We start from the raw sequence: 18,349 nt of genomic DNA on the forward strand, positions 1-18,349 counted from the left end.
ATGAACACACACATGCATGCACACACTCACTCACTCAAGTCTTTGACTTTTCGCAGGGAGTGGTCATTTTCAACAACACTCTAACAGGAAGTTCCTGCCTCCTGTAGCCGTCCAATTACAACCCAGTATTTAACGAGGAAGGTTCCATTAAGGAAATCCCACGTTACCCTCAGCACTCTCGACTCCTCTCACGACAGACTCTGTTTTTTCCTGCGTGTCAATGCCAGGAACCCATTAAGGAGCAGTGGTGGGGATACAGAGCACGGAAACAATGTAAGGATGGACATAGCCATTGTTACTGAGTGTTGCTGCTTGACAAATGTCCGGTTGTGCTCTGGCTGAACTGCGGTGCAGGACCTAGCTGTAAATTCTACCTGAAAACCTGGCTGTATAAATGATGACTGCTTCTTACTCACCGGAAACACCATCCCTGCCTCTAACCTTAAAGGATCATACCTGTGCTTTTACATGTTGTAGCTCATAAACTCTTGGTACATTTAAGTAAACTCTGGCATTCCTTTTTTTATTTTTTTTTTTAAGATTTTAAACCTTTTTTACTGTGAAGATATTTTAAAATAGTCCCTGCAAGTAACATCCTTAATGTGCAATTATAATGTAAAGTAAAAGGTAAATTATTGGGTGATCTAAAAGTGTAAGTTTGCTTGCTGTAAAAGTATACACAATTAATCATTCATAAAAAAAGAAATAATGCTGGCAGAGCAGACAGTCTTGATTTGGTGAAAACCAGGCTGGTGTCCCCCACCCAACCAGAAGCAAAAGAACAAGGGAAAGCCTTACAGCTTGTATTGTTCCTCTGATCTCCATAGCTTCCCTACGTGATGAACTGCAGACCACCTCTGTGACCCTTGTCCAGCCAAACTCACCCACTCACACATCCATGGAAACTCCACAAAGGCACACACACTGTTGTTGACCTCAGTAACAATGCTAACAATGCTAATCTATGCACAGCAAAAACCCACTGTTTTTCAAAGAGTAGACTGATTCCCATAGGTACACGTCACTCAGTAATATTCAAGCAAGAGCTGAGAGGCACTCGGGCATTGTTCTGACCCAGATTTGGCAACTGAAAATGTATCGCACAGGAAAAATTTTAAAAGCATGGTCTTCCAAATGGCTTATGTCATCACATAGTTTCTTTTGTCACTAATGTTTGATATGATTGGCAGCACACATAGAAAGAAAAGTAACAGGGTCATGTGATAGGATCAAACTTCTTTAAGCAGTAAACCTAATCTGTGGCTGATGGATGTTTTTGGCCATTCTGAATACCCAAACAAGTGACTTTGTATTATTACAAAAATACATTTTTACCTTGATGTAAATAAACAGTGGGACAGAAAAGATGGAGTCATGATGTGTCATGTCATTTGAAAAACATGGAACTGCCAACAGAACCAAACTAACAGGTTAAATGGGTTCAGTGTCTGTAGTCAGACTGAGCAGTGTAGAGATCTAAGCCAGCTGACATTCCTTTAAACACAAAATGTGCTTTCAGGGCAAAGAAAGAAATCTGCCTACCTTGGCAATGACTTCAATGCCGGCTGGCTACTCTCCAAAAAAATGGTCTGAATCAAGCTCAGCCACAACAAGTGCTGATGTCTACAAATTTTTTTGTCAAAAGTAAATAAAGTTTCACATTTCTGTTTTTATACTTTATCTCATAGCTTTTTCTTTATATCTTTAATCCCTCTTTTCAGGTCTGGCCACATGTCTGGAATAAGGTAAATTAACACAGGACTGTTCTAAACTTTTCCTTAATGTATTCACTAGTGTTGGATAATCTGATAAATTAGGTTTTTTAGAGTGTCTCCTCTCATAGAAAAAAAAACCACAGAGCCACTTTATCTGAACTTCTGCGAGGTCCTGTCTTTTAAAGTTGTCAGGTCTGTGGGAAGCTGTGGTTTGCAGAGCAGATGTGCTGCCGGCCCAAAGTATACGCACACCTCTGGCCTAGTGTGAACTCACCCTTCTGCTGACACTGATATGAACGAATACACCTCCAGCTTTCGGATACAAACATGGTGAGAGAGAGCTGTGAAAGCATGGCACAGCTGAGGAATAGTGTGTCAACAGAGAATGAGATTAGTAGTGCTATCCCTAGGCATTCGCTCAGCTGGTGTGTGTGTGTGTGTGTGTGTGTGTGTGTGTGTGTGTGTGTGTGTGTGTGTGTGTGTGTGTATATATATATATATGTGTGTGAGTTTCTGTGCTTGAATAAACTTTCCATCAGATTAAGCTGCTAAACCTTTCCTATACAGTTCTACCTAAGGCTGGATCCCTAATGGTTTGGTTTCCACTGCAGGACCAAACTGGACTACTTTACTATTCATGCTATTCAGTCTAGCCCAGAAAATGTTTTGTTCATTTTTGTTTCTCCTCCTGGAGGTAGTGCGATGCTTTGAGCTAAATGTTATCATCAGCATGCTCACTATGACAGTGCTAACATCCTGATGTTCATCAATGTTTACCATGTTCAGTATTTTAGTTTAACACATTAGCATGATGACATTTACTTATTAGCACTAAACAAAAAGTACAACTGAATGTGTTGGACCAGCTGACAGACCAATATTGCCATCCAAAGAGTCACTATGCTAGCATCGCTAAAAACAAATGCATCATACAAAGATAAAAATACAGCTGTAGACTGTATGTTTAAACAAATAGAAATGCGCTTTGTGCAATTACATTTTTTTTTTCCTCTTAAATATTTGGTGTCTTTACTGCTTTGATTAAGCAAATCGCAGCTGCAGGCCACAGGCACATAAACTGACTTGTGGTAGAATTCTTTGTGAGTCACTAAAAGACCACTTCAAAACAAATGTATCATTGTAATGCTTCCAATGCAATGCAATCCTTGTAACTCTTCTGTTGCTGATATTAATATTTTAACTTGATTTTTAAAGGACTACAAGCTCCTCTGAGTGTCGAGCAAAATCTATGAGATTTGGGATTACAAAACTTTCTAAGATCGTGTTGGATAACCTTAAAAATTCATGGGTATCCAGCTAAAAAAAGGCAGTTTTGCTTGTTTACATTTCCTGAAAAGTTGGCATTTCACAGACAGATGATTTCATCAGACAGTCTCAATTTGCAAATCACACATCGTGACATTGTTACAGTGAATGGCTCCAACAGCCACCAGCATGTAAGCTGGTGTGACTCACCTCTCTGCACCTCCAAGGAAATCACACTGACACACACAGACATACAAACATAAACACACACACACAGCGTGGGACGGCACGATAATGCAGGTCAGCCATTTCTCGGAGGACAGTGTGTGTGTGTGTGTGTTTGAATAACAATGTGCCCTTTAACCTGAGCATGGATGGAGAGTTTTTAATGTCAGTGAATGCAGCATACAACACATAGACACGCACGCACGCATGCACGCACGCACGCACGCACGTACGCACACACACACACACACACACACAATGTGGCACCCTGTAAACATGCCCCATGTAACAGGAACGCTTTGCCTTTTTAATGTTGTGTAGCTGCGGTTAGCCAACCAACCATGGCCAATGCTCTGTGGCAGGCAGAGCAGTGACCAACACTAACTGAGAATACGTGCAGACCGTATGAGAGCAGAGACAGAGAGAGACAGGGAGGTCTTGCATGTGAGAGAGAGAGAGAGGGAGGTAGAGAAGCAAAGGAAGGATGCACAGTGAATACATGCATATCGCTGAGAAGCTATCATGCGAACGTTGCTTATAAGATCACTCAAAACAACAAACACCCCTCGCTTCTTCTTCTCTACTCCATCCTGGTTAGCGCAGCACTTTCTACAGTATGTGTGAATTGTAACCATATGCATATGTGCACATCAGGCTCCAGCTGAAAAACATTAGTCAGGCCAGCAGGGAATTTTACTGAAACCTGGTCTGGCTAATGAAATGCTTCAGAGAAGGGATCAGCCGGTATAGAGAGACATAAAAGAGACAGACAGAGAGAGAGAGAGAGAGAAAAAGAGAGAAAGAGAGAGAAAAATAAAGATAAAGTCAGAGATTTTCTTTGTCCGTATGATTGTACATACATGCACAAATATGTGTATGCATGCCTGGCTTGCAGCATCTGATTAACACACAGATGCTGAAGATCCGGAAGCTCAGTCGAAAAAAAAATAAACATCAGCACACAGAGCGAGAAAGATGTTACGAGCCAGAGTCTTCACAGTGTGGCTGGAATGTATATATCTCTTCTGTGTTGATGCGAAAATGTAGATTCAGTAATTCAGTGATAGAAAATGCTAAAAATTTAATTAAAATGAAATGCACCATGACGGGACAGAAATTAAAATAGGGCAACAGATAGTAGCAAGGAAGACGTAAAAGAATAAAAAGAAAAGAGAAAGAAAACAGGATGAATGAATATGTTCAATCTACTTTAAGAAAAGAGAGTAGGAGAGGAGAGTATTGCAAAGGAGGCACACAAGAAAGGGACAAAATAAACAGCTGAGAAAGGAAGAAAATCAGAGAAAAAGCTTTAAAGAGAAAGATATAGAAAAAAAGAGCAGACCATATCGATCCTTCCCTTACCTCTGCAGCTGTGTGTGGTATCCTTTGGGACAAAAAACGTAGAGAGGAAGAAACTTCAGCCTCAACAGCACTGTTACAGATCCCCACTTTCTATTTCTCTCCAATGTAATGTATATATATCTCTATCTATCAGCCAAACTCTTCAGTCCACTAAGACGGTCCTCTGTCTACCTGCGTGGGTTTGTGTAAATGTATCCTGGATGGTGATGAATAGTGGTGAGTGAAAGGAGAGTACTACGCTAGAGGGCAGACAGACTGGCTGAAACAGTAGAGCAGGGAGAGCACAGAGCAGACTGAGTAGGATGGAAGAGTTTCTGTTTCCTAACATCAGAGCGGATGGGCTGGATACACCCACCTCCTCAGCATGCATCAAATGGAAGTCGCTCAGATGCTTTAAAGTATGCAGAGAGAGAGAGAGAGAGACAGAGAGGGAGGGAAAGATCATATGTGCGGCCTGAGATATGATCTGATCTGATATATGCACATATGCATGCGGGGTTATGCACACATGCATACACTAATAAAGGATCTCATTAACTCTCTTTCACTCACACACACACACACACACATACAAAACTACCCTCCACTGAACAGTGCTTGTGAGACATGGCTGCCACGGTTTCAGTGAAAATAAATAAACCAGCTGATGGGAGAGCAAAGGCAAAGACAGTCTTCATGGCAAAAACAACCTCTAATGAGTTGAAGTTAGTGTTCACAGTGAACTGTTGTTAAGTTGTAGAGCTGGAAAAGACTGTTGATAAATCCAGTGCTCCCAACAGGTCCCAAGATAAATCTGGGGGATCACAAAATGATTGAAACATGACTGCTCCACTTTTGATTTTTCCTTTTCAGGCCCCTAAATATCCTTCAAATCTCCACACTGAGGCCAAAGCCTGTGATGAGGGGTCACACATTGCCGGATATTATTTTAAGTTTTTACCTCACATGCCTGCAAAATTAGACACAAAGAAAAAAGCAGTGCATGCATGTGTGTACAGAGGGGTTTGTTGTTGAGAGGTAAACTCTAGTAGACTTCAGGACATGCCTCTCATTCTTGGAGTGCATCATTGCCTGTCGCTCAACATGCCTTCATTTTCCCTCCACAGTTCCCCTCCTGGGAGAAAAGTTGGGTGGGTGCTGGAGGGGGGGAGTTTTCATGTCATGGGCCAGGGCTTTGAGCCGCCACATCACCCACCTCTAATGCTCTGGCCGTGAGAGCTTCGTGCCTCCTGGGACAAAGCCTGCCTTGATACAGGCCAATTCTACTGCTCAGTGCATGGAGAATGATTCTCATTACTACTATAGGTTAGGGGTTAAATTCCTGCAGGATCTGCCAGTAGGTGGCAACATCTCTAACATGTTTGCATTCACAGTTGGGGCAGTTTGTCAAAATTCAACAAAGTGGATGTTTTTCCTTGTTGTTTTTTTTTTTTTTGGCAGATTCATGTATTCTCAAAATGTTAAAGTCTCCTGCAAGTGTAGGAATACATTTCAAAGCAAAGTACATTTTCATTGCTCAGATCTGTCCGGTGACCTCGTTCAGTGTCTGACAACCCTGGTGCACCCAATGAGTAATGTAATAGCCAATCAAAAACAAGGCCGTGTTTTGATTTCAGTAGTATAGTATATCTTCAGACATGGGTGGCAGGCTCTGCCTTGTACAGATTGCTTGACTTCCCTTGAGAAAATGATGTTATCAGGAGGTGATGAGGGAAGTAATCCCCCTTTATATTGCATCTCCTGGTTGAATTTTAAATCGGATGTGAGAAAGGCATAACACCTCCAAACCAGCTCCCCCCTCCTTTGTAAAATCTGGATAAATCACCTGCTGGTTACAGTATGACATCTGTAATGAAATCTTTCTCATTAACAAATGATAAAACACCACATGTGAGGTTTGAAATTAATTCTAAATGAGGTAGTTGGGTACATGATGTTTTGCTACACTCATTTAGTGAAGAAATGTACTGCTGAAGCCACCACAGAGCAGAAGATTGAAGAGATAACATATTCTGAGGCTTTAAGACTGAGGACAGTGATGGTGGTGGCATGCAGTGCCTGGCAGGTCCTGTACCTCCAAACTACTCCCATCGACTAACGTACCAACATCCTAACTGCAACATCACTTGATCACCAAGCCAGATAACCTGAGCCCATGCACATGCCCATCGACAGCAGGCTACGTCTTTGCTGCTGACCAAGCAGGCGCTCCGCAGCAGCAGCAGCAGCAGCAGCGGACCGTCCTGCATACCATCGTATTGACAAATGCTTGTACTAGCTGTATGCAAAGAGGAAACGACACACCTGTCATTTCTTCTTTCTGTACTGCATTCAGGTGCAGCAATCCTCCCAATATCGTAAAAACGCACGCCAACATCAACACTCTGTAGCCTTATTAAAACAAACACAGTGCAACTGATACACATAAGCCGAAAAAACAGATTAAATAGGCTGCTGTCACTGCGAGCAATTCAAGCAGATCTGGGTTCATCTACTTAGGTATGAAGCCTGGAAAAATAGTAAATAGTATCTTACCGTTAAAATCCTGGAAGGAAAGCCTCTGCTGACTGTCAGATGAAGAGATGCTCCAGTGAAGGTAGGAATGATACTGCTGGACAGTTCAACCTCCATTTCTATGGGCAATGTCACCCCCTGTCGGTTAAACGTGGACACTGCGTGTAACAACCGTTTTCAACAGCCTACGACGACGAACTGTTTTGTTTTCGAGTATTTATGCATTGGAAATGTCTTCCTAAAATATATTGAAGAGTAGATGGCGCCACACGCTTCTCATTAATGAAAAATATCCTAAAATCTATTTTTTAAAAGGTTGAATTACTGAGTCAGACGAAATATCACGATACTTCCGTTTGGAAGAATAAAAGCCCTGAACAATAGAGTGGGCTATAGGCGATCAGTGGTGGAAGAAACATTCAGATCTTTCCGTTGAATAAAAAATATACTATGTCTTATTTCAAAACTTTTCTTGAGCAAAAGAACAGACGTATTAGAATTAAAATATACTTAATTGCCCAATGATATACTGTTTATAATATCATTGGAGTATGATTGTTGTTGCATTGTGTGTATATCACTTAAATGCTACAGCTGGTAAATGTGCAGAAATTTTAATTACTTTTGTACAGCTGGATAGTTGAATGAGTGAATGTTTCCCTTAGAATAAATACAATTTTTGCCTCATATAATACATCCTTATTTGTTGATATGATTATATTTATTCATAGGAGTCTGGAAAGTAAAAAAAAGATAAAAAAGAAATGTTGTGGATTAGAAAGTACAACTTTTCTCCTGGTGGAGTAGACTTATGAAGTGGGAGAAAATGTAAATACTTAAGTAAAGTAGGCTTACTACCTCAAAATTGTAGTAGTATATAATAAATATTTTATTTTCATCCATTTAAAAGATCATTATATTTTTATTTTGTTATTTTGCCAATGTAATCACCGTTTTAAACTGTAGAACCAGTTCTATCTTAAAACTAACTTAAACCGTTTTAAGCTAGAACTGGTTAGAAGCTAAAACGTGTTTACACTGGCAAAATAACAAAATGACAATGTAATGATCTTTTAAATGAATGAAAATAAAATATTTATTATCACGAACCCTCATAAATTGAGCAATACGATCCGGTGGATGTCATCTGAGCTCTGTATCTAATTATTCTTCTCTTAACTTGAACTTTTCTTTTTCCGGTTGTAGCTCAATTTGACTCTCCATTAACCCTAATTAGATATTGTGTATGAATTGCTTTCAACCAACTACAGCTTCACTTTTAATTTGAAAGAACTCTAATCTATCTATCTAAATTAACTTGACAAAGGACTACAAAAATGGCTTCTGAAAGTGGACAGAGGGGCCTAAATTAAATAGGTGTCTTAATATAAGCCTGAGATCAGGATATATAAGTATCTCTGGTTTTATAATTTTACAGAGGTCTACTTACCTTTATAAGTTTTACCTATACGTCTGAAATACATTTCGTGTCGGGGGTGACCGTTAATCGGACGTTTTGGCAGGATGTTTTGATGTCGTGCCCGTGTTTCACCGGCGGTGTAGCAGCCAGTGGGTATTCCAGCAGGAAAAAGCGCCAACTTCTGCTGCACCGTCCTGATTGTCAAATAGTCAGTAAGTGGTTCTAAAACTGGATACTCCGTGAAATATATCAAACTTCAATCTGGGATGACTCATTCAGGTAAGATTAAAAAAAAAAGATCTGGACACTGTAGGGGGTTTGAGATTAGATGTTTCTTCTCAAAGTGAACTGTTAGAAACGGCGTGGTTCCTGTTTTCCCCTCACCGCACCGTTTTGACCCAGTTTTGTCGCTGTGTTGTGTGTAAAGCGCTCAACAACACCGGTTTATTGGTCACTACTTGCTGAGTCGTAACTGCTTCCTAACGCTAAAACTGTAACGGTTGCCAATGATAAACTCTTCTGGTTTCAAGTGTTGAGGGGGCAATGAAAACAAGAGAGGCACTAATAAGTTAGCGATAGCCGGTTGAGCTAACATGTTATGTAATGCGTTGTTCAGTCGGTAACTGGGTCGGACTTTGTCAACCAGAAGTGTGTACATTAATTTAGTGTAGTTTGTTTGGTTGTAGTAACGTTACTGCGAAGCGTTAACTTAACTGCGTAGTTACTTTCGTTCTCGGTGAACTCTGATGGCGCCCTCTGAAATTAAAGTCTGTGTTTCCTTTTCTTGCCAGTGAGGGGCGGTGTTGCATCTCAGTAGAAAAAATCGCCCTCAAGCTACCAGTATATAAAGATGCCAGGTCTGCAGGGTGAAAATGTTGTGGCGGCGCTGGGGAGCCCCATCAAGAAGAGTAAACTGTCTCTGAAGTTCTTCCAGAAGAAAGAAACCAAACGGGCTCTGGATTTCTCTGAACCCCAGGCAGATGAAGCTAAAACAGCGGAACCAGTGGAGCCTGAGGCAAGGTGGGCCAGTACTGTCAATGTGTGATGCATTTGGGGATATACAAAGTTCACAACACTGCTTTATTATGTATATATATATAGTTATAGTTGAGTGGTACTATTGTGCTAACTTCACAGCTTTTGTGAGTGCACAGTAGATATGTAGACAGGGATACCTTTTATTTTGATATTTGCTTTGTAATGTATTGGAGCTGAAATTATTGGTCGGTTGGAAGAAAAATACCAGCAACTATTTTAAGAATAATTAATCGATTGTGTCTGATTTGAAATTAAAATACAAAACATTTTGTGCTTTCAACTTCAGTCTGAGGATTTGACACTTTTTCCAGTTTTTATTTTGCAATGATGATTATCTTTGTGTTTTAGACTATTTGACATATACAAAAATCAATTTGAAGAAATCACCTTGGGCTCTGGGGAATCATTGTGTAAAATTTTCACCATTTTCTAATACTTAACAGCTTAAACAACTAATTGATATATTGAATAACTACCAGATCTAACAGTTGTTAGTTGCACCCCTGAAATTCATCCTTATTTCACTTGAATCACTGTCTCCATGCTCTTGAAAACAAAATGTCTGTGAAAGCATGTCCTTCTCATTTATATGAAAAGTTGACAACTCTGTTTACTGGGGAAGTAAAAATGGGGTCATAAGTCAGACATGGTTGAGAAGCCTAGATTAATCCTTATATGCAAGGAATGTCTGAAACCCCCTCAAACTCCCTCGTAAAGACATTGGTTACATGTAATAAACAGTGAATAGTGATTGCAACCATATTCCTTAGCCCCTAATGAAATGACAAGAATAAAAAACAAGTAACCAGTAGCTAATGATGACTGTGTTTTCTTCTTCACTGTTTAGCAGCTGCGATCAGGTGGTCCCTGGTCCTTCTCCATGTCCAGCCTCACCTGGTCTTCTCCTGCCATGTGAGAGGAGAGAGAACTTGGTGCCATTTGTGGGGCTCAACAACCTGGGCAACACCTGCTATTTGAACAGTATCTTACAGGTGGGTCATTACCAGAAACATATTTCATAGCTGTACACGTGTATAGATACATTTATATTACATATTGTAGATTACATTTGTGTGTATGAAGGATGATGCTTTCACAGCAACCAGGATCAAAACATGAATATTATAAGTTACTTGTATATCAGTCAGTTGTGATTCACTTGTCACTGACCTTCATCATGGCTTTAGCTTTGTTTTTTCACACAGGCCTCATCTTGTGTAAACGATATAAATCAAATAATTTGTGTAGGAGATAAAATGACTCTCCTTGTCACTAAGAATATTACTGAGAGTTGGCACTGCAGACAGAAACACTGAAGTGTTTGGCAGAGTGGACAAATCAGTGTCTTTGGCTGATGAAGAACAGCTAAAACCTGGATATAAGTGGCTGCTCCACAGCATTCGGTGTGCTCGTGACTGTGTGTTCAGATTTTATTGTCTCATTGTAGCTTATCTGTTGTGGCAGTGATTGGATGTAAAGAGGAAGACAAGACAGGCACTGGAGGTTTTTTATCACACATTCAAGAACTTGTATGATCTCCTCAGCAGCACCTGTTTAAATAGGGTTTCTGTAGCTGTGGGGTCATATTTCATCTTTTGTTTGGAACAAGAAACACGTTTCCCTTGTAGAGGAAGGAACATACAATATGCATAAGAACAACTCTTCCTTTAGGCCACTGGTTAGACAATATGGAGATCCCTTATGCAGTATAAAAGCAGGAGATTTGCCAAGTAGGTTATGTTTTCACCTGTGTGTTTGTTGGTTGGTGGGCTTGTTTGTCAGTAGAATCACGCAACAAGTACTGAACTGTTGTCGGCAGTAATGTTATTATAACATGTTTTTGAATGTGATTTTAGCCACAAAAAAAGGCTTGAAAATCCCCAGTACTAGTGTTCCAAACTGTGTTACTTTTATCTTCCATGACAGAAGCAGTGACACCTTTTGAGTTATCTGTACGGATCCTTGTAGAGAAGTCAAGGTGAAAATATCATGACGAATCTTGTTTATACCTGGTTGCTCCTGCAGGTTCTGTACTACTGTCCAGGACTCAGAGGAGGCATCAAGAAACTGTACAACCTGTCTAAAAGAAAAGACAAACCAAAGGAAGAAACTGATAAAAGCGACGAGGTTGGTGCACTTCGAATTACATTTTTATTTTTATTTTTTTTAAATTACATTGGCAAAGACTGGCCTCAGGAAGGACCACAAACTTCACCAATTAAAAATAAGCTTTGCATATGTAATTTTAGGGCTACTATACAATGTAGTGTAATCATGTGCAAGTTTTCCTGTTACCATGTGCAGACCCTCTAAGCTGATTGTAATGTAACAGATAAGAAGCCATTTTGTTTAATTGTGCAACCACATTGTGCAACCACACTCTCGGCAGTCAGGGGCTGTAGCTGAGTCTGTGCCCGCTCACATCGAGCTCCTTGGAAGCTTCAACAGTCTGATAACATCAGTGGAGCAGCTGCAGTCCAGCTTCCTACTCAACCCCGACAGCTTCAGCGAAGGAGAGCTCGCCACACCGCCTCGTAAAATACTACACACACTCAGGTATCGATATGCTTGTTTTGTATAAGGAACTGTACAGAAATGAGAGTTCCAATCATCATCATGGTAGTTTATTTCTGCCTACGTTGATCAGTTGTGATTTGGGAATAAACTTTCAGTAATAAAAAAAAAAGAAAATTCAAATTCAAGTTAGATGTTTTTTTTAATTATTATTTAAAATAGAAACCTTAACTTTATCACATTATATGTACAAATGTTTATTACCAGTAACAACTTCAGAAGGAGCACCCAGATGTGTGTTTAAGTTTCATAATTAAGAGTATTAAGCCATTGTTTTTATAAATTAGTAAGTGTATTTATTGTAAATTCTAAATTAAATCTGTGGTCATCTGTCAAAGAGGCTAGTAATTTTTTTTAATCAATCAACTAATTGTGTTATCTCTCGTGTGTTGCAGGCAACTGAACCCCATGTATGAAGGCTATCTTCAGCATGATGCCCAGGAGGTGCTGCAGTGCATCCTGGGATATATCCAGGAGGCCTGTGACACCATCAGGAAGGAGCAGGAGCCGGAGAGGGAGGATGATGTGACAGAGGTCAAAATAGAGAATGGTGTCCATTTGGGTTCCTGCAACTCTGTAACAGAATCCAAAAGTCCCACAGAAGAAGAAAGCCAAGTCAGCGGCAAGAGAAAGAGTGACACTGAGGTGGGAAACGCCAAGAAGAAGCCAAAATCTGTCAAGTCGAAGAAATCTGTTGTGGAGGAGGACAACATTGGCAGAAATAAACCCTTCACTCGCTCCAAAAGGAAGTATTCCAGTGACATCACAATGGACAGCACCCAGGATAAAGATGGAGAAGATAAGGCACGGGAAGAGGGGATTAAGAAGCTAAATGGGAAGGAGGAAGGAGGGAGCGACAGTGAGGAGAAAGGTGAGAAGACATCTAAAGAGACAGATGGGAAAAGGAAGAAAAGAGCCAAGCTGGGCTGGTTGAGGCCTTCTGGGAAACAGCCGAGTATTTTCTCCAAGTTCCGCAGCGTGGGGAAGATCAGCTCCACGACTGTGAAGAACCAAAACAAGCCAGAGAAGGAGAATGGACAGAGTGATGAACAAAGTCCGAATGAGAAGAGCAGCGATGAGAAATCACCACAGAACACAGCTGAAGACAAGAAGGCAATGAAACACCTAGGTATGAGATGATTACTGTTATTACAGGGACAGTTCTTTTAGAAGAGAAAGAAATTGCTTCCTTTAATATAAATGAATACAAATGGTCTATTTTTTCAGCTGGAGGAAATTGAGGACTCGATAGTTAAACTGATAAAACTCTGGATCATAAAGTGACAGGTTAATAATTGATTAAAAAATTAGGTATTAAGAGGTTGTACTTTACTATCATTTTAGAGCTTTGCCATTTCATTTCCAGTCATGAATAAATTAGTTTTCATAGTCTGTAAATGAAACCCTTAAGAACAAGGTGTGGAAAAGTGATTAGCAAACTAAAGCTGTTCTGTGTTGTTATCTGTTACGTTGTAAAATGGTCTTTTAAATTATTTTGGTGTGAGTCTTTCTTACTGGGTTATTCAACTTAAAAAAAATTACTTTCAAGTCACTGAAATGGAAGAGAATAGTAGGGAAAGAAGACAGGAAAGATGCTGAGTTTAACCTCTACCCTGGTCAATCACACAGTATCACCTTGTGACTACAGCCATGAAATATGACGCATCACTAAGCCACGTCTTTGTGTTTCTGTTGCATTCAGATGGCCTGGACCTGATGGAGCACTTGTTCCAGGGTCGGCTGGTTCTGAGGACTCGTTGTCTGGAATGCGAGAGCTTCACAGAGAGGAGAGAGGACTTCCAGGACATCAGTGTCCCAGTGCTCGATGACCAACCCAGCAGCCCAGATGATCTCTCAGAGGGTGAGGATTTCTACAACAACTTAGATGCCATGATGCATTGAAAACCTTTAAGCATGCATTGTAGCCAATGTTTTGGGTTGTGTAGGTAATCATTAAAAAACTGACAGTCCAAACATACAAATCCAGCTTACTTTATTTTTTTCAAGTTTTTATTTATACGATCACCCTCGGCAAAATAAAATTTGGAGGCAATCTTGTCTTGAATATCCAGGAAAAAAAACCTTGCCTTGATAGAAAAATGTCACATCATGAATGCGTAAACCCTTCATCTTGATTACTGATTTACTCTCTCTCCAGTCTCACCAGACCCAAAACCAGAGCTGAAGACTCTGAAATGGGCTATTGGCCAGTTTGCTTCAGTGGAGCGCATTGTTGGAGAGGACAAGTACTTCTGTGAGACCTGTCATCACTATACAGAGGCTGAGAGAAGTCTGCTGTTTGACAAAACTCCTGAAGTGATCACCATTCATCTGAAGCGCTTCTCCGCCAACAGTTTAGAGTGAGTTGATTAACTGCCAACACATGTACCTTAATTCATTTCAGTCAGGTGTTTTTTTTTTTCTTCCAAAATCCTGCAACGACAGAGGTTGAAAGTTTTAAAAAAAAAAAAAAAAAAAAAAAAAAAAGAAAAGATGATGACGAAATGTTTTCCTCCCTCCAGGTCTAACATACAGTAAGTGGACCTTGTGCTAAGGGGTTTTTTTTTTTATATTTTTTTGTCAAACTGTAGCTTCAGTTCTGTCCATCAGTTGATTCCTGGCGATGACTGAGTATAGACCCATCTTAATTCCCTAACTTCACAGTTAAGTAGCTGATTACCTACTACCAGTACCCCCATTTCTTTGGAGAATACAAAAGTCTTATCATTATTAAGAAATATTTTCAGATAAATATACAGATGCTTGCTTTAATAAAAAAGGAATTCTATTTTGTTTCCACACAGATATTAAGTCTGTGCCTCTGGCTATCAGACTAGTTACATTATTTGTGTACACAAGTAACCACAGATTGATGGGTTTGTTTGCTCACATTGTTAACAAAATTGTAATCAAACATGCATCACTGAAGCACTGCATAAATCATTTTCTTGTACCGTTAACTTAAAGTTTTCTATTACACATTCATAGAACATAACTGCTCAGTTGTGGTATTCATCCCTATCGTATTTATAATGCCATTAACTAATCTCCCTGTTTCTTTTCCTCCTAGACTGGACCCCTATGCAGGCCTCTCTAAAGTGAACACTCCTTTGCAGACTCCTTTGACCTTGTCTTTGGAGGAGTGGTGCACCCGTCCCTCGTCCGCTAAAGGCCAACACTATCAGCTGTTTGCTGTGGTCATGCACAGTGGCATCACCATCAGCAGCGGCCACTACACCGCCTACGTCCACATGTCTGACCTGAAAGATGTGAAGCTCTGGCTGCAGGACAGAAAAGACACAGAAAAAGAGGAGGAAGAGGAGAAGGAAAGCAAAGAGGCAGCACAGGTGAAAGATGAAGTGCTGGACTATGATGATGGAGAAGTGTCTTTCAGCCTGAATGCAAGAGGACAGAGAGCTGCAAGTTTGGCTAGCAGCAAAACGGGAGGCAAAAAGCTGTCTGAGGGTGGGGTTGGACTCTTGGGGGGCCAGAGGAGTTTGTCGAGTTATGAGCTGGGGAACAGCAGCAGCAAACACACGGATAAAGGAGCAACAGAGGGATCTAAACGGAGAAAAACTGTCAACAGCCTGAGCCAAAATCCTGAAGCTGGACTTAAAAAGGAGCCTGAGGCAGGAGAGGAGGCATCAGTGACTTCCTGTGGTGGGGTAGGGGCCACAGAGCAGCAGGCTTTGAACAACCTCCAAGAATATGAAGGCAAATGGCTGCTGTTTGATGACTCCGAGGTGCGTTTGTTTGAGGAGGAGGAATTCCTGCGAGCCTGCTCTCCTGAGACGTGCTCCTCATCGACACCTTACCTGCTGTTCTACAGAAGGATGCCCGAACCTGGATGCTAACATGAACACACTGCAGTTGACTCAGGGGGTTGTGCCAGTCAGGCTTTTTGGCAGGTGAGCGCTCAGAAAAAAGAGTTGTATTTTGCAATACTACAAACAGTGCCAGAAATACTGTGGCTGCCATATTTAGAACCTGAACTGAAGTTACTTTTCAGCCCAGCCTGGGGCAGAGACTGTTTACTCCTTCTTATGGACTCCAGTTTGAGTTTAAAGTCATAATTTAAAAACACCTAGACAAAAGGAGATATAATTTTCTACGTGCCAGAGATGACTAAACTTTTTTGAGACTTTTTATTTCGTACAGGGTCGTTTTGCTGTCTGTACTATGATTTTCTTGACACTGGCTTTGATACTGTCATTGTCTGTACCTTGTCCTCCTTTTTTTGTTTTCTCAGTCACTGAGTTTGTATGGTTTCTTTTTAAAAAAATGGAAAAGCACTTTTAAACAAACATTTCCAAATATAAAATGCTGGAAAATGTCTTTTTCTAGCTTAAAGTTTTTTCTATGTTATATTCAATTGGATTTATAGGAGACCGTGTCAGTGCTGTGTATTTGGACTAATTACTCAACCATAAAAGCCAAATAAAAACACACAAATCCTCTCACTTCACACACTGAGGTAATGCAGAAAGTGCTGCAGAATTTTTCCTTACAATATTTTCTCTAGTTTCTAAGAAAAGCCTTTACCGACTTCTTATACCAACTTTGAAAGTTATTTCTCTGCACTGATATCGTGTTCTTTATTACGAACACATTTTTGGATCTATGCTGGTGAAGCCAACAGCGTTTGACTTTACAAGTTACAATAACAGCAGATATTTACATAGAACACACTAGAATGTTAAATACACAGTATACACAAAGCTTTTACATATTTTATTGGTACTGCTAATATTCAATATTAATATTGTGCAGGGTGGAGTTTCTCACTAAGCTTTTTCAAGGTGCCAGTTCAGTTTGAATAAAACTTAGAAATTGCTATTTCTTCAGTAAGCTATCAGGTTTCTATAAGATCCATTTTAACAGGGTTATGAAAGACTCATTCCTCTTTCATATCTAATTTATTGTGTAACTAACAATTCACATTTTGATCATGCAAATCTGGATGTTATTTAAATTCAGTCTATTACTTGAGCTGTACTTTAGTTTTATGCTGTGAGGAGGGTTTCTTAAGAAATCTAGTCGTTATTAATTTATGAAATGGTGAAAAATCTCCTTTACTGCTATCATAGACGACTAAAGAAACCAGAGAAGTTTGGAATGGTTTCTCTTCAAAATTACTCAAAATAATTAATTTTCTGTTGATCAACTAAGCGTTGCAGCTCTAGTTTTACATACAGTGCAAGTTTAAGACAAAACAATTAAACAGTAATCAAACAGGTGCACACGGGCAGATTTCTAAGTTCTATAAAGTTTGAAAGCAAACAAATCACAATCTTTGCAAGACACATCTGATCAGTATAAATTATTTTGCTTGCAATCTGCATAGCTGGATATGTGCAGTATTAGCAGTTTGTATTGGCCACGTGAGCTATAGCTGAGAGCATCGCAAACTAATTTGCTTTGACTTCTACTAAATTTCACACGTTCCAGGTGTGGTCAAAAAAATGTGTCTTTTTCTGTCTTTTTGAGACAGAACAGCCAAAAAGATGAGGATCTTCTCACAGTTTAGAATCTACTAAAACAAGCTAGAGAAAATTATGAAAGATTTGAAAATGAAATTCACACAAAATCCATATTTTTGCTCACACAGCTTGATGTGTGCTTCAGAATCTGTCCCTGTGAGTGCTCAGATGACATTAAAGTGGATCATAATGTTAAAGTTGAATTTGTTTTGTGTTAACTAATGGTTTGTCGCTAAGAATATTCCGTTGCTTTTCTTTTGAAAAAATATGGTCTTAAGGTATCACATCTATATAGTTTGAAATATTCAGTAAAGGTGACATTGTTCACTTTAGGCTCAGCAAAGTGTCTAGAGCTCCAGTCATAGATTCAGGGATTGACTCAGTTCTCATTTTTCATGAGTGTAAGCCATATTCAGTTATTTCGGTATTAAATCCTTTATAAGTGGGGAAAGGTTTCCGAGGCAAGTTTTGGTATTTAACAAAATTCTTGCAGACTTGGTTTAATAAAACATGAAACCAGCCCTGATAAGTGTGTCCTTTAAACTGTACCTCATTCCAGCTGTAATTATATTAACGTTGGCAGGTTGGTACTGTAAGCAATAAAGTTTTTACCTTCACGTCCTCTCTGGCGATCCTTTTCATTGCTGCCAACCACTACTTTCTCTTATTCACGGTCTACTTTTTTGTTGTCCTGATTTGCTCCCAACATAACTTTAATCCTACATAAACAAAAATAACACAATAAAAGGATAAAG

General features: G+C 39.8%; 2 protein-coding genes across 3 annotated transcripts in view; one reads left to right on the forward strand and one right to left on the reverse strand.

Moving 5' to 3' along the window:
- kank4 (KN motif and ankyrin repeat domains 4) overlaps window positions 1-4,849 on the reverse strand; it is a 71,957-nt gene extending 67,108 nt beyond the window's left edge. The window contains exon 1 of the mRNA XM_023394608.2: window positions 4,569-4,849. The gene's annotated coding sequence lies outside the window, so the exon portion shown is untranslated. The remainder of the gene's footprint in view (window positions 1-4,568) is intronic.
- A 3,780-nt stretch (window positions 4,850-8,629) lies between these two features.
- On the forward strand, window positions 8,630-18,211 carry usp1 (ubiquitin specific peptidase 1). 2 transcript variants are annotated; one of them, XM_023394572.2, is made up of 9 exons: window positions 8,630-8,781; window positions 9,294-9,522; window positions 10,388-10,532; window positions 11,566-11,667; window positions 11,930-12,096; window positions 12,510-13,243; window positions 13,817-13,975; window positions 14,273-14,474; window positions 15,185-18,211. In XM_023394572.2, the coding sequence occupies exons 2-9, from the start codon at window positions 9,353-9,355 to the stop codon at window positions 15,966-15,968; spliced, it is 2,463 nt and encodes an 820-aa protein (XP_023250340.1). In that variant the 5' UTR covers window positions 8,630-8,781; window positions 9,294-9,352; the 3' UTR covers window positions 15,969-18,211. The 2 variants fall into 2 exon arrangements, with proteins under 2 accessions (XP_023250340.1, XP_023250341.1); XM_023394573.2 differs by having other exon boundaries at window positions 10,391-10,532.
- Window positions 18,212-18,349: the final 138 nt, after the last annotated feature.

This window comes from Seriola lalandi, unplaced genomic scaffold (genome assembly GCF_002814215.2).
Source record: "Seriola lalandi dorsalis isolate HSWRI2012SDOR001 ecotype SW California unplaced genomic scaffold, Sedor1 jcf7180002054949, whole genome shotgun sequence".
NCBI classification, from domain to species: Eukaryota; Metazoa; Chordata; class Actinopteri; order Carangiformes; family Carangidae; genus Seriola; species Seriola lalandi.

What these genes read in the sequence shown, in the direction of transcription:
- usp1 (XM_023394572.2), top strand. Translation starts at nt 9,353, where the DNA reads ATGCCAGGTCTGCAGGGTGAAAATGTTGTGGCGGCGCTGGGGAGCCCC. An exon ending in AAACTGATAAAAGCGACGAG is followed by an intron (nt 11,668 to 11,929) that starts GTTGGTGCACTT and finishes CACTCTCGGCAG; the next exon opens with TCAGGGGCTGTAGCTGAGTC. An exon ending in AAAATACTACACACACTCAG is followed by an intron (nt 12,097 to 12,509) that starts GTATCGATATGC and finishes CGTGTGTTGCAG; the next exon opens with GCAACTGAACCCCATGTATG.